Here is a 24035-nt window from a genome sequence, read left to right on the forward strand (position 1 = left end):
TTTAATTTGTAAATCTTAGTATCAATAGAATCATTACATGATACTAACAGTTATCATATGAGGAAGAATTACATGGCATGGACAGATCCAGTATAGGAAAAGTAATGCTAAATTTTTATTTATTTATTTATTTTTTTTAGAAAGTGCTGAAAATAATTTGCAAAGAGAAAGACAACCAAAACAATATTTTCTTTTTTTAATGGCCAAAGGACTTAGTCAATCAAATCAGAAAGAATATTAAGCCCTTTCTCAAGAAATTTGCTCATACAGAATCACCAACATTGAAGAGCAAGTGCTATGTTAAACCCTGCTAACAAAAAACCCCATCATTCACTAGCTCACTTCTCCATGGGAGTATCTTCTTTGTTAAATGGTCTGTGTCAACCTCATTCTACTTGAAAAGGTTGACAACCAGTACATATCCTATTTTGCAGAAAATGTAACGGAAAGATTATCACTACTTATACATTAGTATATTACATCATATATCTTCCTAGGCTAAATAATTCCTTTGTTTTCTTTCAAATGCAACACACTTTTTTAGCGCACTATTTTAGGAGATGATTGAAGTAGGTAGACAAGCTACTTAATCAAAAAAAAATTCACCACCAAGATTAGAGAAGGGTTAGCTACATGTACAAATTATTTTGATTAATTTGTCTGCTTACGTTACTTAATCTCTTCCTCAAAGTGCATGCTATGAAGGTGTGTTGCATTTAAATGTAAATGAAGGATGTACTAAACAACATGCTAATCCTATTACCTCCTTAAAATCAGATAAGCAAGGATGTACTAAACAACACGCTAATCCTATTACCTCCTTAAAATCAGATAAGCAGGAAAACATTTTTTACAGTGAAGTTCTCCTTCCTCTACCCAATGTTCAACGACTATATCATGGCATTTCCCTAATGCCCTTAATTAGGCCCAAACAAGAATCGTGCAACAGTATAGAAGGTCTTTTAACTTGACCTATACAATTGTAAAGAGATTGTTTCGTTTGATCCCTGGTAATTGGCTTTTCAGTTAAAAACAAACAAGACACAAGAAGCCAATACAATAAGATTTTTCCTCCATCAAAAGTAGTTTTTTACATTTTCCATAACGTGGTAAATAAAGGATTTGGCGCGATCTAGCTAGCATAAGCTTGACAATAAATTGGCTATTCCATCACTATTCTGAGTGGCTATTGTAATTTCCTACACCTTTTGTGTGTGTGTGTTTGTTTTTTTATTTAACAGCCATTTTTTGCTGTTGAGGTCAAAGCTTGTTAAGCCAATTTTTTCTCACACTTGCTAAGAACTACCATATGATAATCTAATGATGTAAGATATAACCACATGTGCTAATTTCACAATAGAGCTTAAAATATATGCTAATACTAAATGAAATTGGATCACCAAAGTCAATGTGGCTCATTGTTCTGACAAACAAATTACTTGTATTGTTTTTTTTTATGCATAGAGTATAATTTAGTCGACATAATCCAAATTCGAAACACGTCAATCAAGACGCTATCGACATTATTAAAAACGCATAGACCTTACATTGCCATTGAAAAAAGTACATAATCATCTTTTTCAATCGCAAGAGTACACGACCACTAAACGTGACCTAATTACAAACTATACAATTATACAACTCCACAATTGAATTCAAAAATCCACAAATACAAAATTTGAACAGATAATTGACTTTCAGCAGAAAATTTGTACACAATTCCAAAGAATTCACTATAAAAATTGCAAAAACAGCTAAAATTTATACAATTAACATAAGAATGAAGATAATCTGCCGAATTCAAAGTAAAATTCGAACGAGTAAACCTTTTACGCAGCAAATTAGTCGACAACAAATCAAAACCTAAAACATGAAAATGCATTCAACAATGAAAATTCGAAGAAAACAATCGGAAATTCAAGTAAGAACAGATGAATTGAACATGATCGACAAGAGTAAGACATCGCAGAAGAAGAATTATGGAGAGGAGAGAGAAATTACGCTGCGAAAGCATGATGATCATCGACGAGCTTCTCTGTTATCATCTCGCTCGCTCGCTGTTAGGTCAGCCGGGAAATTCAATTTCAAATTGGAATGAAGGATTTGAAGGTAAAAAATTAGGCGGCACAACCGTTAAAGAGACCATTCGATAGGATTGTCTTCCACTTTGGATTTTTAGGGTAAGTTCTTTTCACCTTAATGAAACGACTTTTACAATCAACTATTCTATATTAGGACAACTCATACTCCCTCTGCCTTTTTCAGTGTAATATATAAATATCATCAAATAATATGTTGTTGGATTTGTTATAATGTCTACTTTTATAAATTAATTTTTTCATAATTTTTATTTACTAACCTCTAATTAAAGATGTTGATGGTCAAAATTATGTGGAGAGTAATATCTTAAAGTTAGTTATAATTTTACTTTATTACTTTATAAGTTTTGGTTAAATGAAAATGATATAAGAAAAAATGTTGCACCTAAAATCATCTTTGTTAGAGTAAAGTGGTGCAGTTGGTGTTTCATGTATGTAGCAATCATTAAGACACGACTTTCATAAAGAAAATGGCGCAAATTAAAGCGACAAAGGTAATATAATAGTGTAAGGTTATTCGCAACAAAAAAATAGTGTAAGGTTATAACTTATAAGTCAATGAATTGAGAGTGATATATTCGTCGATGTGACCCGCATTATATGGGTCGATGATTTAAGAAAGTGAAAATTTTCATTTAAGATAATTGGATAATTAATTGAGAATAGAATAAATTTGTTCCTAAATTTGTATACACGATGATAAGGATGAAAGAATACCTATATATATACATATTTTAATAGAAGATTTTTGAGCATTAAATTCTTCGAAAATTAAGTATTTATATGTACATGTATAATGAAATTTCATTAGGATTTTGATCTCCAAAACTTGCTTTAAACCAAAGGCATTAACTCAGCTAGATGATGTCTTCTAGCTCCATTTCGGCCTTTCTCCTCCTCTTTCTAATTAGGTTCCTCAAATACTCCTCTTTTCTCCATTGCATGATTTCCTATAACTAGCTTCAAACCTATTCAAGAAAGAATTTCTCTAAAAATTGAGAAAAATATCCAAAGGTGAATTGCTAAATACCGCCAACAAAATTTATCAAATCGCCAAAATTTCAAGTAAAGGGACAACATTGCCCTTACTAAAATTTTCCCCATATTCTTTCTCTTAACTTCATTCCATGATTTCCATCCACCACTTCTAAAGCAACCACATCAACCACCACCAATCACACCACCGGTACCACCCACGCCACCATGTCGACCACTACAAACCCACAACCACCGCGTCAACTACCACCATCTACACTAGATTGCCAAGAATAATAACATTTAATCAATATAATTATCTACAACAATAGTAATAAAATTAATTATAATTATTTTGTAATAATAATAACAATTAATTAGAATAAGTTTTGAATAAAAAAAAGTTCTTTTTTTTTAAAAAAAGTTGTTGGCTAACGACGCTCAAAACCGGTTGGCCGCCACCGGTAACCGGCGGTCAAACCGATTGACCAGCATGGTCAACCGGTTTTGACCGTCGGTTACCGGTGGCGGTCAACTGGTTTTGAGCGCCGGTTACCAGCCACCGAAATTTTAAAAAAAAAAACCTTAAATTCAAAACAAAAGGATAATAGGCAAATTTACCTCCTTCCCCGGTTTCTAGCCATGTCCCCACCGTCAACCACCGTCACCCATGTACGCGCCACCACCTCTTGAACGCCGCTGACTGGTACGTCGGTTGTCTCTGTGGTGGTGGTGGCTATTTTTGGGGATCTGGAGGGGTTGTTGATGAGAGGGAAAAAAGAAAGAGGAGAAAGATGGGTTTGGATTTAGTATTTTAGTAAGGGCAATAATGACATTTTGCTTAAAAAGTTGGCGGTTTTGATAATTTTTGTTGGCGGTATTTAACACCTCCCATATATATGCACTAAATATACAAAACAAATTGAGAAAAAAATGCAACCTTAAATGCTACTTTGTATAAACTAGGTGATCTTTAATCCTAAATTTGCTTAATAAATGTTTTATTTACCATTTTGTCATTTGATAGAGACTATCTCTTTATTTACTTATTAAACAACAATCATACCATACTTGATTTTGTCATATATTTCTAAATTCGTCCCTAAATAGAAAAACCACAAAAAGTTAGTTAGCCTCATTTTGATGAAATAACGAACTCCAGGAAAACAAAAGAAAAATGGGAACAAGAGAAAGAGAAAGAGAAAGAGACAGAGATCTAGAGCTACTAATCCCCGTTAGTGTTCCGCCATTGGTGTCCACCCTCGAAACCTCGAAACCTTCAGCCCCTTCTTCTCCTTCTTCTTGTCCTTTATCATTTCATCACACTTCCTCCGGCAAAGAGGTTCCTTCTATTCTTTTTCATGATTTTGTCTCTGTTAAACTTTGTCAATTTTTTTACGTGTTATATGATGATTTTCATTGTTTATCTAGCTTCATTTGACAACCAATTTGATATTTACATAACCAATTCTTAATGGTTTCCTTAATTAGTTAATAATCTTATGTTTTGCTTGAATGTTGTCTGCAATTGATTGTGTAAGATTAGATTTTTCTTTAATCAATGCATATATGGGAAATCGTATTCTTGTAATTCATCGTTTATTTTTATCTTTCAATTGTATTAGATAAGATAATGGTATGCTTGATCTATTTTCATACATTTTAATATATTCTTAGTCATCATAATATTTGGTAATGTTAATTTTGTAGGCATGTTGCAAAGTCATTCGAAGTTGGGCTACAAAGAAGTTTATGTCTGGAAGGTGAATATCTAATTCTTATGCTATAATGTTATATTGTAACTCTTTTAATTATATCGTGTTTGTAACAAGATTGCATGTAATTTTGATCAAAATGTAAAACCGTGTTTCATCTTAAAGTTTGTTATGAGTATTTCTAATTCTCTACATTTATATTTCTGTTTCGTCGTCCAAAACCTCAATGTATGGATTAAAATGGGGTGGAAGGAGTTAATTTATTTAATTATATATTATGTTATAAATTTCAAATATATTGTTCGTTGTTTTATATGGCTTTTTTTTTTTTCCAGTGTGATTCTGCTTCCTATAGCCATCACCTTTTACTTCACTTGGTGGTTTATTCATTTTGTGGATGGATTCTTCTCACCAATTTTTACCCAACTCGGAATAAACATATTTGGTTAGTACTACTATATCTTTTTCTGCTGTATACTTGTGTTTTCGTATGAGATAATTTTACTTCCTGGTACTTGGGTCATTGTAGATTGAAAGAGGAACAGGATGCTGTTTGATTCGAAAAAGAATGTAATAGTGTAGTTTTCACTTTTATTTCATACATCATACATGTAAATAGAGCTGACTCTCGTTCTCATACATGCTTAAGCTCTCAGCCCTGATACTAGCTGCTAGCTAGTGTCCGCTAAGCTAAGAGTTTTCCTCATCTGGTAGGCAATGTTTTGCTGTTGAACTTCACGAATGCCTCTTAATGCAGTAGAAGATTAAATGGAAAACCTTTAACAAAACCTTAACTCTTAAAAACTTCCATAATTTTTTACTTAAACTTCATAAATTTTAAGCTAATATAGTAATATAACTCTAATGTGCTATCTGAATGGCTGAAAATGGACTATGTGATCAATTGATTAATCTTATTGCGAAAATTTCTAGGCCTTGGCTTTGTGACCTCTATTACATTCATTTTCTTGGTGGGAGTGATTATGTCATCATGGTTGGGAGCTTCCATCCTCCAGCTGGGGGAGTGGTTTATCAAGAAAATGCCCCTTATAAGCTATATATACTCTGCTTCGAAACAGATTAGTGCAGCAATATCACCAGGTATGTGTACATACAGTTAAATCCTATGAGCCTTGACCTAATCTTTGAGTTAATAACTTGATGACAATGGTCATTATTTCAGATCAGAACTCGCGAGCTTTTAAGGAAGTGGCTATGATCAAACATCCTCGCATAGGAGAATATACACTGGCATTTATCACGTCTACTGTCACCCTTCACAGCCACATGGGTGAAGAGGAACTTTTCTGTGTCTATGTACCAACAAATCACCTGTACTTGGGTGACATGTTTCTTGTAAACTCTAAAGATATTTTGAGGCCTAATCTCTCGGTCCGCGAAGGCATAGGTAAGCTTAGAAAATTGAAAGATATTTCAAAGATATGCAAAAATGACTACTTACTACTTACTAGTAATTGGAATGTATCAGTCTATATTTTCTGACTTGTTTCAAAAAACTTTGGGACAGAAATTGTCATCTCTGGAGGCATGTCAATTCCCCAAATACTGACTACAGTAGATGCACAAATCATGCGTGCAGTAAGAGGCGAGGATATTTCAAAATTACCAGTTTAATATCGGTTTCTGCAGATGATGAAGCTTTAGGAATTAAAACAGAAAATGCAAGGTGAATTCTCATACAGGCCATAGCAAAAGCGCAAGAAACCGGATTATGATGGTCTAACACGGTGTGTTTTGCCTTAGGTTCTGGAGTTCAGCTTTGAGAAGGAAGACAGGAGCCTCTAATGATGATGATGAAAAACTAGGTTTTGACAATGATTATCTTGTTAATTGTATAATTAGTTGTTAGAACAAGAGTTGGAAATGTGATCAGCTTTCTACTGAAAAATCTGTATTGTTATACTTCAGTTACTGTGATGAAGGAATAAGAGAACCATCAATGATATAAAGTACTATGGTTTCACAACATTTTGTTTTGAGATCGTCTCATATAAATTTTTGTTTTTAAAAATTCAATGTACTTATTTATATTGTTTGATACAGAGTAAAACAACAGGAGAAGGAAAAAAAGGATCAATAAGGTTTACACCAAATTTGGATTAATAAATACGTAGTATAACAATACTTTGAGCCTGTAATTAGTGTGTTGTAAACGATACTTTATTCAGATTATCAAATTCATAAACTAATGATTAGATCAACATCTTCCGTTGTCGTCCAGCGGTTAGGATATCTGGCTTTCACCCAGGAGACCCGGGTTCGATTCCCGGCAACGGAATTCTTTTTTTCCCGAGGTATAACATAGGCCAAAAGTGTTGGTTTAAACCTTGAAGGTGCCATATTTCAGCTTCCAAGTTCAACTAGCTTATATAGAGAGCAACATTGAAAAAAACCCCATTATATACTGCCCCATAAACTGTCGATTAATTCATAGATAATAAGAGTCAGAACACCAGGACCAAAAAATCTACACAGCTGACAACGTAATTTACAAAATCCAGCTTCCTTTCTCATGGCAATTCCTACTCTTTAAATGCCAATGAAACAAAATGAAAGGAGCAGGAGATATTCTCCCACGGTGCACAAAGATTAATCTACTAACCTCGCAAAAAAATCACACCAGCCCCCTGCTGATAAAATGCACTAGGGGAGTCCCGTGTTCACTGGTAAAGAGTAGCATTAGACTACTAGCTATTAAGAGTGGACAAGACACCACCTGTTGCGGTCGGAATAACCACCTCCCATCCAGGCCCTTTGAGGGGCAGCACAAATTTCTCAACTTCAGCCTCCCCTTTATCACCTGATGCAATTAGCAAGTCAGTACGATCAAGCACTTTTTCAAGGTCTTCATCGCTGATTTCTGTCTGCACAATTTTATCTTCAGCATCTTCTTCCTCTCGGAGAAGTTCCAGCAGATCCTCCTCCTGGTAATGAACAAGAGCGGTTTACAAAGAGAACATGACAGTATGACACATCCAATGCATAAAAAATATCAAACAAACCTTTCAAAATGAATTAACATCAATATACACAGGTTTGACAAAAGTCAAAACAGATTTATGAAAACATGTGAAAATTAGACATGCTAGTCGGTCAAATGTAAGGCACTCAGCTGTAACAATAACTGTACTTAGCAACAAAGCCAGAGAAGAATGTAAAACACCTTAGATAATCAGCAGCATAACAGATTAAAGAACAGGCAATGTAGCCATTAGCAGTCATGACAAAAATGAAATAGAGAGTGGGGCAGAATAACCCCCTACCCGAATACGCACTGCAAGTCAAGTTTTGTTACACCGTACTAAGGCCCCATTTAGTTGCATGGAAGATGGATTCAATACAAGATGTTCAAATAACAATATTTCAGTTGGACATAATCATAGTGATAAATATTATAGGTGTGCACAACCCCTTGATGAGATTAGGCTTGAGCACTTGTTTTCGAATTATTTTCCTCACCGTAGAGAGGAACAATGATACAGTTAGTTTTCTCATTTTGTGCTATATGACAAATCCAGCAAAACATTTTTCATCCTTTCACCCAAAGCAGCAGAATAAGATGTTGCAAGAAAGATACCTCCAAAATATTATTCATTGTCCTTTCAGCCTTGAATTGCCCCTGACCAATGACTACATGTTCAAGCCTCAGCTTACTAAAAGCCCTTTTCAGCATACGACCCTGAAAAAAAAAAACCTCAAGTTCCTCAACAGATGCAAAAGGCATTGAAGTCTATTTCACAAGAACAGAGCCAATTTAATCAGGAAAGTACCTCAACCGATAGTGCAGTGGCAAGCCTGTAAACATGAACAGGCTTAGTTTGACCAATTCTGTGACAACGATCCATTGCCTGCAGATCCATTTGGGGGTTCTGGCAAGTAGATGCAATTCTCGTGAATAACATTACAATTCAGGTGAGAAACAAAAATAAATAATCACAGAACAAAAGTGAAAATTTACCCAGTCACTGTCATAGAGAATACAAGTGTCCGCAGCAGTAAGGTTTATTCCTAATCCACCAGCCCTTGTACTGAGAAGAAATATTCTATATTCGCTGTCTATGTCATTAAAATCATTAATCTGTAGAATAATAGATGCATCAGAAAATTTTTCAAGTCAACGGGAAACACAATTTTTAAAAAAATCCAGAATAAAGGAAGGCTATTACAAGCCATGAAAATAAAATGATGAGCAAAAATTGGCATAAATTTTAATGCAAGCCCACAAGCACAGACCTGCCTCCTCCTATCTTCAAGTTTCACATGGCCATCAATTCTGCAAACCTTAAATCCCTTCTCACTGAAGTAGTAATCCATTATGTCAAGAATTTTGGTCCACTGAGAGAATATAAGAACCTAAGAGCAATAAACTACTAGATTAGAAATCACTAGTAGAAATAAAACTACATCACCCAGTAAGACATGATAAGTGCAAACTTCAACTTCAAATACTTGCCTTGTGCTTTCGGGCAAAGAGTTTAGCCAGCAACCTGTCCAGCAGCTGGAATTTGCCACACTGTCCAACTATTTGTTCCACAGGAGGATAGAAGTCTGCCACAAGGAGAATTCCAAAATCATTAAATAAGAGATACTAAGTAACAGACTTTTAAATTTGGTCATCCTAGGCACTCACATGATCCATCAAAAGCAGATTCCAAGAGATCTGGATGATTGCAATTTTTCCTGAGTTGAATCATCAGATTATTAAGCTTTCCTTTAAAACCACGTGGTACAGGTCCTGCAATTTTGGAATGAACATAATCCATGTTATCAGACAATAATTGATTGTAAATTTAAAGCATAATAGCTTGAAACCAAACTATCAACAATTCTACATAACACTAACATTAATAGGTACTATTACAGCTTGTGACTGCTTAATTCAATTTTATTTACTGAGCCACACATAAACCACTAGATTAATAAGGGGTAAAAAAAAACCTAATGGAAGCTAGTCACACTACAACATCAACAACTGATACTGCCAATACTGCTAATTTATGAGATAATAATGGATTGTGGACCGCCTTTTCAAAACAATCCATCAACCTCTAATAGCCACTTCACAACCACTGAGCCATCAACATACTAATACAACTGATGATTGGGTCACAATTCAACTTTAAACACCAGCTCTTTCTTTTTCCATGCACTTTAGCACTTAAACATGCTAGCATCCACAAATATGGCAGGTAATTAAAGCCATATCAAAAAGAATACATAACAGTCAGAACAATAACCTTGATTCTCAGAGATAATAATCTCAATTGTCAAACAAGCTTTATATAGGCATGACAAATTTATCAGAAAAGGAAAAATCACACGATACACATCATCTCCACATATATCGTTGGTATCATAGGAACGGAAAAGATGTACTAAACTACAATATACTTGCATTTTAAAAGATAAGGGTGCTTCTAAGAAGCTACAGGTTTGTTAACCAGTGTGGACAAGAACCGTAATATAAACTGTATGCCTTACCTAAGCTTACATTCGTCACTAAATGATTTTCCAACGTTCGATTGATGAGGTGTTCCTGAAAATTCTTTTGATGCTCAGTCATGGTAGCATACAAAATTATCTCCTTTTTGCCGGGGAGAGATTGTTCAACATCAGCCTTCATTCTGCGAAGGAGAAATGGACGTAATATGGCATGTAGCTTGGCTACCACCTAATTACAACATACAGGTTCAGTATACCACAATAAAATAATTTTTTAAATAATTACAAAAGAAAGTATATCAAAGTTCACAGCATTTTTAAAAATAGCTTAAATGCATGCCTGAACCCTCCTTTTCTCTTCTACTTCCTCCTTCACTTCTTCATTGCTACGCTTTCCTGACAGGTCAAACCTGTAAAAAAATGAACGTGCCATTAATATCGAACAGCCCGAGTTTAAGTGACACAAGGGAGATAATCTCATTACCCCCTTACTCAAGCTCCATAAAATTTAAATCAATATTACATTTAAAAAAAAAAAAAAAAAAAAAAAAAAAAAAAAAAAAAAAAAACTAATAGTTAATCATTTAACAGGAACAGCCATCACAATCGAAGATCTAGCTTTACTTTTTGCTTGTAAAATTATGATGATATCGAATAACTCAATCAAGAAACTTTTTTTAAAAATTCTAATGGAACCTTAAAGTAACAAATTTAGGTGCCCCGAAAGCTGTAATATGATCTCTATTCATGTTGGACAAAGAAACATTTATTTTAAAAATGAACTCTATTCATGCTGGCTTCAAATTTTCCATATTCAGAATATGAAATTCAAATCTTATTTCTCAAAGCCATGACAATAGAATCCGCCCAGAGATTCAAGAGTAAGTAAAAGGTTTAAGGAGTCAGTGTTACTATAAAAATAAAGTTTCAGTGTCCATCAATTTTTATAAAGCCAAGGTAAACCAAGAAGCTGAAATCAAAGTATATGTTAAGAAAGTTGACATAAATTAGGTGTACTTCAACACCCAATTGTACATTGGATGTTGCATGTCAGATCCTCCTACACTTCAATACAGCACAGCAGTATTTCAAAACTAGATTGCGATATTGATGAGGTAACAAGCCAAAATAACTAGTGTAAGTAAAACACAAACCAAGACTCAAATTCTTCATGAGATGAGAATATGTCAGGCAAAATGAAATTCAATAACGACCACAGCTCAGCCAAGTTATTCTGCAATGGTGTTCCAGTCAACAAAAGCTTGTTCTCAATAGGCAAACGCTTCAACTCTTTGAATAGCTTGCAATTTGAATTCTTCAGACGATGGCCCTATTCAACATACAACCACCACTGGAGTAAGCCCTCTAAAAAGCAAAGATAAAGAACAGAAAATGCAACACAAAGCGTTAATATTTTACCTCATCAACTATAACATATTTCCACTTGTAATGCCTCAAGTGTTTACGGGCATCATTTAGAGCTACCTCATAAGAAGTAATAACTATAGGGAAATTCGGACCAATGCTTTTGGGCATATGTTTCACGCGTATCTGATTCCTTTCTTTTGCATCACCATGATAAATTATGGCTTTCACTGATGGCGTAAACCTGATAGTAGAAGAACAAAATGGCATTATGTTTGAGAAACTAAGGAAGCAACTAAAACACAACCGCAGTAGTAAATACTTGCCTAATCATTTCATTCATCCAGTTTGACAGAGTAGAGAGAGGAGCAATAACCATATAAGGCCCATCCAAACCTTTTCCTTTAAGATGAGCCAGAAACCCAATGGTCTGAATTGTCTTTCCAAGTCCCATTTGATCAGCTAGGATTCCATTTAGACCATTCTGCCAGAGAGAAATAAGCCACTTCACTCCTTTGATCTGGTAAGACTTCAGCTTCCCACCAGTCAACAATGGTATAAGATCAGACTGCTCCTTCTCAATTCTTTCTTCCTCAGTAAGATCAGTATCTTCAGCAGCTGTACCTTCTTTAGATCTAGTAATCATAGCTGCAACTGCTCTCTTAGCTTTCTTCTGCACAAAGAGATACACATCAATTACACCACAAAATAGATAACCAATGGCCACAAATATATAATCAAAAATTTTGGACTAAGAAACAAATAAGCTTCATCTTCAACAAAACAACTTATCCACATGTAGATCACACATCAGAAAATGCAACAATGTCATTTTTTAATTCATTAAGTAAAGTACTTACATCGTTATATTGTACAGCTTTCTTCTTACCGCCTCGCCCTCTCTTTTTTCCTTTGTTCAGCTCTTCTTCTTCCTGTTCTTCCACTCCATTCTATAGTCATCAAGCACATAAAGAAAAGAATCAGCATATACAAGCGCAACAACAACCAACAATAGCATACAAAAAAGCTAATAACACATACCAATGTAATGTCATCCATCTTTTCCAACAAGAACTCAGAGTAGAGCTGTGTTTGACTTAAAAGATCATCCAACTTAGAAAACTGAGACTCGTTAAGGGTGGCTGCCTCAGCCGCCAATCTTTCCTTCTCAGCAATTTCTTCTTTCACTCTCACTTCAAGCAGCTTCTCTTCTTCCTCTGCCATTTCTTTCGATATAAGAATAGCATCTCCATTTTTTGCTTCTATAAGTACATCGCTAACTTCAGGTTCTTCCTTTACTATATCCTGTAGGTTCACAGAAATTAACAAATAAAAAAAAATTATCAAAGGCTAAACGCAATGACAAAGTTCAAATCAGAACGAAGAAAAATCAATAGCAATGCTAGACCAAAATCCAGTAACCAGCTATCAAAGCACACACTTACAAACAAGAGCTCGACAACACTACTAAAATGTTGTTTATCATACCAATTGAGAGTCAAAAATGCTACCTCCATTTCATATTATTGGCAACCATTAGACATTTTTCCTCTCTATTTTATGTCAAATCGTTGCAAATAATATAAAACGGAGGTAGTCTAACATTATGACTATTGAACAAGACACTGAACAAGTGAACAACAATGGTAGAAAACCTCGTCGAAAATGTGAGAGTTTGGTAAACAATTAAAGAACATTAGCAAGGCAAACCAGTAATATCAGTTTAAACAATTCAGACATTAAACAGCATAAAGGATATACACACAAATTTATATGAATGAACAGTAAGTTTGAAGGAAAACACACTCAACAAATAAATTCTTCCAAAAAAATTGGGAGTAAAAACACAATTACACAGACATAATCAAAATTTATAACTTGATAATTCAATTGACAAATAAAACGACAGAAAATCGAAGAATACCTCGTCTTCGAGAACAGAAGTAGGAGAATCAACGTTAGGATCATCAACCTTCATTTCATTTTCCTCTGCCATTATCAAACCCTAACCTCTTCCAAAATCAAAACCTAAACAACATAAAAATAAAAAACAAGTAAGAAATCAAACAATTTCAAGCATCAACAAAACCAAAACATAAACAAAATTCAGAAACTGTAAATACATTACATAAACCACTCAAAAACTTAGGGTTTTTGAAATTTGAAATTCAACCAAAAACATCGAAATGCGAGAAAAATGACAAAAAACGAAGAATCCAGAAAACAAACCTTGAAGAGAGAGAAAATGGAAGAAGAATTTGCAGAAGAAGTTGGTTTGCTCAAGGAAGAATGTGAAGAGGTGAGGATAGAGAAAAAATGGAGGAAGTGAGAGAAGGGCAGTAGTAGACTAGTAGTACTACCACTATTTTTTTAAAAAAAATTAAATTAAAAAAAAAGGAAGGAAAATATGGTAATTTAATGAATTAGACCATGCGTCTTGGGCGGGAAATCGAAAATTTTTATGACAATTTTGCCCTTGCCTTTTTATATAAGGTGGGAGGTGGGATATTCCCAAGTTTTTGAATTTTCTTTGCTGAATTGCTGTTGTTCATGAATATCTGCAAATCTCTTTACTTTTTTTTGTACTGGGTACCCCTACTTTTTTATTTTATTTTTTGCAGTGTGTTGTTAATTATAATTTAATTTAATGGTGATTTGATTGTATGGGTCTCTGTGTTTGTGGATAATGGGAATTAAAAAAACAAGTGGTTAATTTCTCATTTTACAATGCAAGGTATTTGCTAGGGGTTTTTCTATTTAGGTTATTTTTAAGTTTGGTGTAATTATTTGTAGTTGAATTTAAATTGTGGAGTTTTTTTTTTTTTTTTTTTGGCGAAATTTGTACAGTACTGTAATTAAATCCTTAACAAATGGCATATACAGAGTAGTTTTAAAACTTGTTTTATTGATAGGAAAGTCATGGAAAGTAGAAGATTATAAAATTGTTTGGTAGACAAAAACATAAAAAGTCAAATTCCTATAAAAGTAAACTTTTCAAAAAAAAAAAAAAAAATACGGAGTAAAAGAATTAATAACATAAGACCTCCTATAGTCCTAGGTACGCTCAATCAAACATTAATTCTTGAGTTAATCCCTGTGTCCCCAAATGATAGTCTTTATGGGCAAATTTTAGTCCCAAAATGTTCATTTCATTTGTTTTTTTCAACAACCATTAATATTAATTTTTTACCAAAATTCCCTCCAATTTGCAACAATATTTGTACAAATTTAACTTTTCCATGTAAATTTTGTTTCCCATGTACTTTTATTACTTTCTCTCTCTGCTTTTTTGCATACCCAATGTCAATTTACTATTTCAACGTACTTATATTATTTTTATTTGTGTTTATTAATTCTCGTGAAAGATGTCATAAGGGACTATCAAAAGGGGACGGAGAGTTTTCATTTAACCAAACAGTCACTTTAATTTGCCCCCTGAAATTGCTGAGTGCAAAGCAATTCTTTTCGGCTATAAGCTAGCTCGAAGGTACGAGGTGAAGAACTTGGTGGTGGAATCAAATAGCCAAGTAGTTCTAAATCGGCTTTTGAAAGCCATGATTATTTTCTTAGACCTTGATTCTGTTCTAGATGATCTTATGTTTGTTTGCAAAGACTTTAATTTTGTTTATTGGTCTCATGTTCGTAGGGATGAGAATTCTATCGCCCATCACCTAATTAGGATAGTACATTTTGGAATTGAGCAAGTGTGGGAAAATCATCCTTTTGATATTGCTCCCTATGTACTAATCAACAACTTGCCCAACTCTTGATTATTGGTACTTCTAGCTCTTTCATTAAAAAAAAAAGTCACTTAATATATTGATTAAGTTAAAAAAAATAAAAAAAAAATTACTCATAAACTCAAATAAAAAAACTTTTGCATCATCTGATGTACAATAATATTGATATATATCGAGGTAACTTTTATTAAATTTAGGGTAACTTTTATCCATAAATCTTAAATAACTTTCATTATATATAATGAGCAACTTTTATTCATTATAGTGTAACTTCGGATCACTTTAAGGTAACTTTAAAGCGGATATATGTATAATATTTTATTGTATATCAAAAAAAAAAATTTAAATGTTTGTCCTCTAATAATAATGTTTGGTAAATTAGTGGTGAAATTATTATCTTTATCCTAAAATAAAATTGGACGATTACCGTCGTCAAGAATTCACAAATTAAATATTTTTCACCCAACATATATGTATCTATTATCCTTATTAGTTACTCCACTTCAAAAATGAATTTGACTTTTGTACTATTTTGTGAAATCATTAACATAGCAAAATCATATCACCGCTTCACGGGACACTACCGGTCCATATATAGATAAGACTCTATGGTGATAAAGTGATACAATTATTTCCAGTTCAGTTGAGTTATAATAAGTTAAGTTCAGTTCATTTTAGCTCCTATTTTCCTTCTCTGATAAAATATTTAGTTCAGTTCAGTTCAGTTCAGCTCTGCTCTAATAAATTCAGTTTAGTCAATCAGAACTGCCCTACTCACTCTAGAGATCTCTTACTATACTAGAACCCTTGGTGTGCTACTCAGTCACATATTTCATGGTGCGCAATATACAAGTACTAGTAGAATTTTTATAGTGAAAAGAGTCGATCATCGACTTTATGAGACAACAGAAATCAGAACAATACATGTGAGTGATACATTAGACATTTCAGAGCAAAACATGTTGCTGATTTATGATAACAAAAAATTTCTATGATACTATGTTTGAAATACTGAATTGAGACTTTGCAATTTGGCGAAATTGATCGCCTACAAAAATAATAACAATGAAAATAAGGTAAACAATTAGAGCACCTCAACATACTGAGGTGAGATACAAAATTTTTTTAATTACAAGAGGATTAACGACGACAGAAATTCTCAAAACCCATGTACTCGTGATTCTGCAGCTTACTTATAATGTTCGCTATTCCCACTCCACCTACAATGTTAAACAAAATGCAATTATGCTCGATATTTAATAGTACGAAATTTCTGTACTATGATTGCAATTCATTACTACGTATATGTGCTAGTGCACCGGCTATTACCAACTCGTGCACTAGCACATATATACTAGTGTGCCAAAGATGAACAAAGATATATGTTAATGGGACCATTTTTTTTATGTAATGTGTTAATTTAACATAAACTCCGTAGTAGTTAATCATTTTTAGTCTCAAAATAGATGAAGCATAATTGAATAGGAATGCATGATTGTATGTACCTAGGGTGACTGCACTAATAAGAATCGTTGATGCGAGGATAAAGATGATAATCGAGGCTCTGCCTAGCACTTTTACTGCCCTTGTTACAACATGCTGACCGGCGAAGGCTGCTAGTGTAGCAACCAGGACAAAATAAGCCGCTGAAAGACAGAAGAAAGTGATTAGATAACAACACATACACAGTTTATCATTTTACCACTTCTAGCAAGTTATTAAAAATAAGACGCATTTTACATTATGTGATTAAAAATTTTACCATATGGAACAGGGAATCGCTTAAGGATGTAGTATTGAATGACAGACATCGAGGATGAGAATATCATTGAAAATGTTGAAGTGGCACTTGCTACCTGCATACCATTTATCAATTGATTAGACATAGATAATTTGGGAAACGTCGTTCCAAGCTCTATGTTTTCTTCTCTAAATAATCTCTAATTCGAGATACTGATGTCTGTATACCTGAGGAGGAATACCGAGTTCAAGAAAGAGAGGTCCCATGATGAATCCGCCGCCTAGCCCAAGCAAGCCACCAACCATACCGGCAATTACACCACACATAGAGTACAAGAAGATTTGGTGCACCTTGTAACTGGAAATTTCTTTTCCCTTGGATGAAAGAACCTTAGTCCCATTGTACAAACCTACTGCTTCATATAGCGTGACTGATACAGCTATAGGTACCTGCATTCCAAAAGGTAATGCTTGTCAGATCACTGTGGTATGTTGAGCATGTACTCCAACATAATACTCTTCCTTAGTCCGGAATCAATAATCATATTGTCCCGACCCTCTAATAATTAAGGTGTCACATGAGAATATTTTCAAGTTTTACCTGCAGTAGATCTAGAAGCCAATACTGAGTGGAGCAGGTCACTGTATATTTCTGCAAACAAAGGTAATTCAGTTAACAATTTACCCCAAACATATAAGGAAAATATTTCATTACAAAAAGGACTTAATGTTTCACCAAAAAAACACTCACCTTGATGAGTTGAATAGCAAGAAAACCAACCCAAACAAATATAAGCAATGATAGCTCTTTCCAGTATATGTTGGATAACATAGGAACCTAAGATCATTCATGCTACCAAAAAGGTTAGTAATTGGAAGTTTAAAGGGGTTTTGTAAGTGATGTTTTTGATGTGAAAAGGCGGACCTTAGCATCGTGTGCAGGCTGAGCAGGAGGTCCACTGGCTAATGGCTTGTAGTCTCCTCCAGACTCCTCTGTAGATAGTAAACATAAACATTCTGATTTATCAGGAATACTTCTTGAATTTTTTTTCTTTTATTTACTTCATTTATTTATTTCTTTTGCATTGAATCTGACTAATAGAATCCTGCGACATATTTACAGGTTGAAAACTTAAGCTGACCTTCTGGCTTAGGCAATGAGGCCACTACCTGAAACAATACAACCAAAAGCGATCAAACTCATCAGTAAACAATTAAAAATCTCTTAACTTATGCTCAAGTACAGGACTGCAGGTTGTGTAATTGATGGTATTATCATGAACTAATTAATGTGTAGTACCTCCTTCATTCGCGATTCTTTCTTCCATGTATCAACACCTTTGAGTATAGCTTTTATTGACGTAACTGCCAGCCATAAGCAACATGTGTCAAAGCTTGATAAATTTGTTAAAATTTGGTTGAATAAAAAATTTAATTTTAGCAGATGGAAAAATGTATGTTTATAATCAAGGCACCTAAGAAAAGGATGATGAGAAGGACAGTGACCATCCAATCAGCAAACACGACGTTGAAGGTAACTCCGATGCTGATCCCAAGCATAAGCATAGGCTGGATTAGTACAGCCAAGTCATAGTCTATAAGAGGCATATCCAAAGTTGGATGCCTTTGACTCAAATTACAGTATACTGTTGATGTAGCAGCTCCCATAATCATACCTGAAATATCAACAATTTCCACAATTTAGGCCAAGAAATCTCATTTTATTGTTTCTAAGATTTAGATACTTAGTTTCCAAATTATATATAAGCTCTCAAAAAACAACACCTAAATTTAAACAATACTACAATGAGAAGACTATATACCCACATTTTGAAATGGCAGTGGATGATTTAGGGTCAAAACCAATGATCAAAGTAAGCATTGGTACGAATATTCCACCACCTCCAACACCACCAACACTTCCAAGTGCAGCACCAAGGAACCCTATACACGATCCCACCACGATCCTCCAACCAAACTCGATATCCTGCTCAACAAACACATGACAAAAACAATGACAACATACATCAGAACACCAAAAATGTTCAACATTTCAACAAAAGGCGCTAGAAAGAAAATACAAGCTGAGTACAAGTAGACTAACAGGCCAAACAGGTTGATATGAGGATTCTCCTGCTTTCCATAAGAAATGATACATCTTAGTCAAAAGGCCTTCTTTCACAACTTGCTCTTGATCAACTATACTAATTGCAGGATGATTCGCGGTATCCTTTAAGGGTCTCTCGGCATAGGCTACTGCATTCAGAAGCAGTATGATCAAACAAACCATCCATGCTACAACTTTTCTTTGGTTTAAGCCATTCGCTTTCTTGAGTAAAGCCATTACTTAGCCTAAACTTAGCCTTCAAATACACGTTTTTTTTTTTTGTTAAGAACTTGTCTTGGAATTGAAAGGATATAAAAGAAATAATGTGCTTTCAATGTTCTCTTGCAGCTTAGCTACTTTGCTTGTATTTATAGAGTGTAGATTACTCTTGGATAATTGCACTACTGCCCACTTCAGTGTAGTTTGTCTTTAAGGAGATCGATTTTTGCGTGTTCTTTATCGTTTAGGGTTTTTTCTGAAAATGTAAACTTCACTCATAATGAGGAATAATCCGTTTTGGTAAGTAAAATTCAACGAACCCTATAAAAATAAAAGTATATATGTAAAACAAATTCCACTACTTTCACAATCTGTTTAACTGGACCTAGTTTTACTCCGGCAATATTTATACAATATCATTTGACTTTATTTTCTAATTTATAGTAAAGAAAAACATAATCATATAGAATCGTCACGAGAGATAGCTCAAGTGGTTATTGTTTTCCTCCGATCCTGATTCCAGAAGATCTTGGGATTGATTCTGGCTCTCTAAGCTGAACATAACAGAACCTTATATACTAATTAAAAAGCATTCCTTGAAAAGTATATGTGTCACATGTCACCTTTCTCGAACACTAAAAAGAGGTACTCGTACCACATACATACATCATTCACAATGAAAATTTTAAAATGCTAACAAATTTGTTATATATTAACAAAATAACTTGTGAATCAGTGACAATTACTTTAAACTAGTAAAAATAAGTATTAAGCATTATAAACTAGTTTTTTTTTTTTTTTTTTTTTTTTTTTTTTGGAATTTTACTAGAAAATCTATCTACAGTATATCAAATTTATGGCTAGGTTGCAAAGAGAGAGTTCATCTTCATTTCAAATGTGAGGCAAAAATGTACTAATCTAATATATATATATATAAATAAAGTAGGCATTTTTGGAGAGCATTGGGAGCGCCACATAAGAAAAGGTATATTTTCGACCAATCAAAAATTAGATTTTTATTTTATTTTAGAATTAAAAAAATCACTCGCCACCTAAACAAAAGTGACGAATGAAATTTTAAATTTTTCCACTAAGGTAAAAACGACGAATAGTAATTTATTAGGATTTTAATTATTTAAGAACACTAAATTTTATCATTTTTATTTGTTACAAAACTAAATACCTGATGATATGATACTTTCATACAAAATTTTAAAACTTATAATGCAAGAAAAAAATTAAGAGATCACCACAAAAATATTTATATACAAAATGTATATAAAAATTCGTGCATTGCACGCCACATAAGCAAAAGTAATATTTCGACCAATGAAAAATTAGATTTATAATTAATTTAGAATTTTAATATTCAGTCGCCATTTAAGAAATATTTAACAAATGAAATTTGAGAATTGAAAACAAAAAATAGTAATTTAATATTTAAATTATGAAAAAAAAACAAAAATGATCTTTTATATTATCTTTTACATTAGGATTTATATTATTTTAACAAATAATTAGAAATTAAAAAATATATTTTGATTTAATGATTTTATCTAACTATCCGATGAATGAGATAATATTTATTTCAATTTATATATTCAAGTTCTATATACGTAAAATTTGAATAAGAATATTTTAAAACTTAACAAAATATTTTACCATAAATTAATGTTAAAATAATAGAATAGAAAATAAAAACAAAAAAATATTAAGAAATTACAAAAAAAAAATATACAAAATGAAATATTTAAAAAACCGTGCATCGCACGGGCTTACATCTAGTGTATATTAAAAGAGAGTTTGGCCACATATTTTAAAAGAGTACCAAAACTACCAATCATAATCCAAATGCCAGTAAGAGGATTTTAACTTGAGACATAACAATATAGCATACACAAGCTCTATGTCTTAAACGTTAGTAATTTGAACTCAGTTTGTGATATAAATAGAGTATATAGCTCGCCAATGTTGTACATGTTCGTCATTTTCCCTCTGTTTCTTACTCACATGTGTGTTACTCCTCCGTATCTGAATAATTGCGTCACTACATTGACTAGAATTATTAGTAAAAAAATTTAAAAAAAAAACTGTTATTAAGTAAACTTTGATGGGATTAGTCACAATGTATAATTGTATACCTTCATAATATTAGATGTTTATAAGCTAAACTAATTAAAAATTAAAAAATATAATGGTTAAAATATTGCATTGACATTGAGTCTCATATCAACATTTTGCAGTATACTATTAATTATACAATCCATTTTGACCAATATTATTAATGATCTATACATATGAAAAAATAGTCATATAGTTACAATTTAAAATCATCATCTTAATAATGTATATTGAATGGTGTTTTGGAGTAGTGAGCAATAGATTGCCCGGAGAAGTGTGTAGGCAAGGCTTCTTGCTACAAAAAGTGAGTTATAGCTCTAGCAAACCTTAGAGAGCAATTAAGATTTCAGGCTCCTTGTAGTGTTCTTTCTCCATTATAGAGTATATTAATCCCCTACATGTAGGTTTAATTTGATCGAACCACGTAAATCCTTGTGTTCTTTGTTTATCTTCTTTATTGTTTTTCTCATTATTATTATATCATTGTCTTGTTCCGCACTAATCAAACACAACACCCTTTTATTTTCTAACATTTACTATGTATATTTTTTGAATAACAACTTTTTATAATCTATATTTTTAAATACTCCTTCCGTTTTTTAAAGTGTTTATTAATGGAACATACTTTCTCTGTTTTTTTTTTTTTTACTTGACATGTTTCTTTTATCGCGCTTGCCAATGTAAGACTTTAACGATCAATAAATTTAATTCTTCATAAGTAAAAATTATACTCCGTAAAAGTTGTATATTACGATAGTACTTAATGAGATGAATTAAAAAATATATCATATGAATATATTTTTCTTTACATATCATTCACAAAAGACGGTCAAATAAGAGGTGATTAATAGTGTAAAAGTAAAAGCGAGTCAAGTAAAAAAGAACGGAGGAAGTATATCTTAAATAGAGAGAGTAGAGACTAGACACATCATATTGCACAACGTTAAATACGAGGAGTATCTAATGTATAATCCATCTTTGTCGCGGGGCGACAATCTTCCCCCGTACGTTGTAAGATACTGTTAAGGAGAATATAGAGTGATATTGGAATTTAGCTCAAGAAAGGTGTGATGCGTTTGTTGCTGTTATACTAATGATTCTCCAGGTTACAATTAAATCCCAGAAAAAAAACACATTGTACGATTCAGGAAACTTCTTCGAAGTTTACTGGCTAATACCTTATATGTTAATATTAAGGCCAACGAAATTTCGTAACAATAGAGTGGGGTTATTTACACAGTTGCTGAACAATCTTATACGTTCAAGTTATGTAATTTGACTAGTGAACTTATTTGTAAGTACAAGTTTACATATCAAGATAAAAATTTATTGGACCGACTTGAGTATTTCTACGCAATGTAAATTGTATAAAATGTGCAAGTAAATGCCAAGAAATTTCATGCTAATCCTTTTAGTATACTCTTCGTATATATAATGTTGTCGTTTTCATTTCTGATAAATACGAAGTATGTAATAAGAACACATGCATATTGAACATTTTGAGGTTTCCTGCAGCAACATTATTGAAACTAATTATTGTGTGTAGCAACCTTCGTAATTTCAAAGGACAAATTATCGAAGGTGTGGCAAAGTGTAATGAATGAATGGAATGCCCCGATCCAATTATTGGTTTGTGCATTTGGGGCTCAATGGCCAGTGATATAATTACTTGGTTCAAGGAATATAATAAAGGTTAAAATAAATGAACATGAGCCTATATCTAAAAAATAAGAGTTTACTCAAGTGAAAATGTGCACATGTTCATAAGTATTGAAAAATAAAAAACGTGCACATAAGTATTGGAAAGTAAAAAACCAAATACTTTGTAATGTAATTCAAAACTAAAACCATATGAAACACAACTCAAAACCAAATACTCCGTACTTTGTAAATTGTAATTGTTGTAACGGATGTGAGAAAGAACAAATTAAAGAATGCAAAACAAATAAATAACACACAGATTTACATGGTTCACCAACACTTGTTTTGACTACGTCCACGGGCAGGCTAGAAAAAAGTTTTATTAATCCTTAAAGAATAGAAAAAAGATAGATAAATGCTTAACAAAAGACTAACATAACTTAAAGTAGTTATGTGGGCTCCACCACGAGCAAACGGAGAGTTCTCGCTCATTATTGAGCAAGCTTCTACCTGGTCGAGCTATTGTTCACCATCGAGTGAGCTCACGCTCGGCCCCTAGCCAAGCAATCGCTCATGGTCGAGCGAGCTATTGCTCTCCCCTAGTACACCTTTGCCTTCGCAAGCTACTGAGCGAGCTCTTGCTCACCCCTTGCAAATGTACCATTCACCGTGAGCTATAGCTCGCTCGCATAGGAGCTATCCAACTCGGTTGCAACTTCAAATGTTTCCGAAACTAATGAGCTACCTCACAAGCTATAGCTCACTCCTCCTAAACCCAATTCAAGGCATATTTCAACGGTTCTCCATCACTTGCTTAAATCTTACCCTTTCCACTTCTCTCATCCCTTCC

General features: G+C 33.3%; 3 protein-coding genes and 1 non-coding gene across 4 annotated transcripts; 2 read left to right on the forward strand and 2 right to left on the reverse strand.

The window, feature by feature from the left end:
- Positions 1-4090: 4090 nt before the first annotated feature.
- Positions 4091-6556, forward strand: LOC110696671 (protein LIKE COV 1-like). Its single transcript, XM_021874052.1, has 6 exons — positions 4091-4416; positions 4785-4837; positions 5125-5234; positions 5723-5890; positions 5973-6197; positions 6318-6556. Exons 1-6 carry the CDS (start codon positions 4252-4254, stop codon positions 6422-6424), a joined length of 828 nt encoding a protein of 275 aa, XP_021729744.1. The 5' UTR covers positions 4091-4251; the 3' UTR covers positions 6425-6556.
- Positions 6557-6923: 367 nt separating this feature from the next.
- Positions 6924-14407, reverse strand: LOC110722538 (ATP-dependent DNA helicase DDM1-like). Its single transcript, XM_021901807.1, has 16 exons — positions 13847-14407; positions 13542-13645; positions 12659-12922; positions 12478-12567; positions 11944-12290; positions 11672-11861; positions 11407-11582; positions 10593-10662; positions 10292-10481; positions 9441-9545; positions 9264-9358; positions 9044-9163; positions 8769-8888; positions 8581-8679; positions 8388-8489; positions 6924-7734 (listed from the first exon to the last, which is right to left on the reverse strand). Exons 2-16 carry the CDS (start codon positions 13611-13613, stop codon positions 7498-7500), a joined length of 2277 nt encoding a protein of 758 aa, XP_021757499.1. The 5' UTR covers positions 13614-13645; positions 13847-14407; the 3' UTR covers positions 6924-7497.
- TRNAE-UUC lies at positions 7017-7088 on the forward strand. Its single transcript has one exon. It is a non-coding gene; the product is annotated as a tRNA-Glu (tRNA).
- A 1820-nt stretch (positions 14408-16227) lies between the features above and the next one.
- LOC110722545 (sulfite exporter TauE/SafE family protein 3-like) lies at positions 16228-19617 on the reverse strand. Its single transcript, XM_021901812.1, has 12 exons — positions 19202-19617; positions 18925-19084; positions 18573-18773; positions 18398-18462; positions 18240-18267; positions 18023-18090; positions 17849-17935; positions 17699-17749; positions 17326-17547; positions 17120-17213; positions 16863-17003; positions 16228-16577 (listed from the first exon to the last, which is right to left on the reverse strand). Exons 1-12 carry the CDS (start codon positions 19439-19441, stop codon positions 16498-16500), a joined length of 1437 nt encoding a protein of 478 aa, XP_021757504.1. The 5' UTR covers positions 19442-19617; the 3' UTR covers positions 16228-16497.
- Positions 19618-24035: the final 4418 nt, after the last annotated feature.

The sequence above is a fragment of the Chenopodium quinoa genome, unplaced genomic scaffold, assembly GCF_001683475.1.
Source record: "Chenopodium quinoa cultivar QQ74 unplaced genomic scaffold, ASM168347v1, whole genome shotgun sequence".
NCBI classification, from domain to species: Eukaryota; Viridiplantae; Streptophyta; class Magnoliopsida; order Caryophyllales; family Amaranthaceae; genus Chenopodium; species Chenopodium quinoa.

Excerpts from the sequence above, each read along its gene's own strand:
- LOC110696671 (XM_021874052.1), top strand. The coding sequence starts at position 4,252 with ATGGGAACAAGAGAAAGAGAAAGAGAAAGAGACAGAGATCTAGAGCTA. Across the intron at positions 4,838-5,124 it reads AAGAAGTTTATGTCTGGAAG|TGTGATTCTGCTTCCTATAG; the intron begins GTGAATATCTAA and ends TTTTTTTTCCAG. Across the intron at positions 6,198-6,317 it reads CTCGGTCCGCGAAGGCATAG|AAATTGTCATCTCTGGAGGC; the intron begins GTAAGCTTAGAA and ends ACTTTGGGACAG.
- LOC110722538 (XM_021901807.1), bottom strand. The coding sequence starts at position 13,613 with ATGGCAGAGGAAAATGAAATGAAGGTTGATGATCCTAACGTTGATTCT. Across the intron at positions 8,889-9,043 it reads TTGAAGATAGGAGGAGGCAG|ATTAATGATTTTAATGACAT; the intron begins GTCTGTGCTTGT and ends ATTATTCTACAG. Across the intron at positions 7,735-8,387 it reads CAATGAATAATATTTTGGAG|GAGGAGGATCTGCTGGAACT; the intron begins GTATCTTTCTTG and ends GTTCATTACCAG.
- LOC110722545 (XM_021901812.1), bottom strand. The coding sequence starts at position 19,441 with ATGGCTTTACTCAAGAAAGCGAATGGCTTAAACCAAAGAAAAGTTGTA. Across the intron at positions 17,750-17,848 it reads TTGCTATTCAACTCATCAAG|AAATATACAGTGACCTGCTC; the intron begins GTGAGTGTTTTT and ends CTTTGTTTGCAG. Across the intron at positions 17,214-17,325 it reads AACTCGGTATTCCTCCTCAG|GTAGCAAGTGCCACTTCAAC; the intron begins GTATACAGACAT and ends AATGGTATGCAG.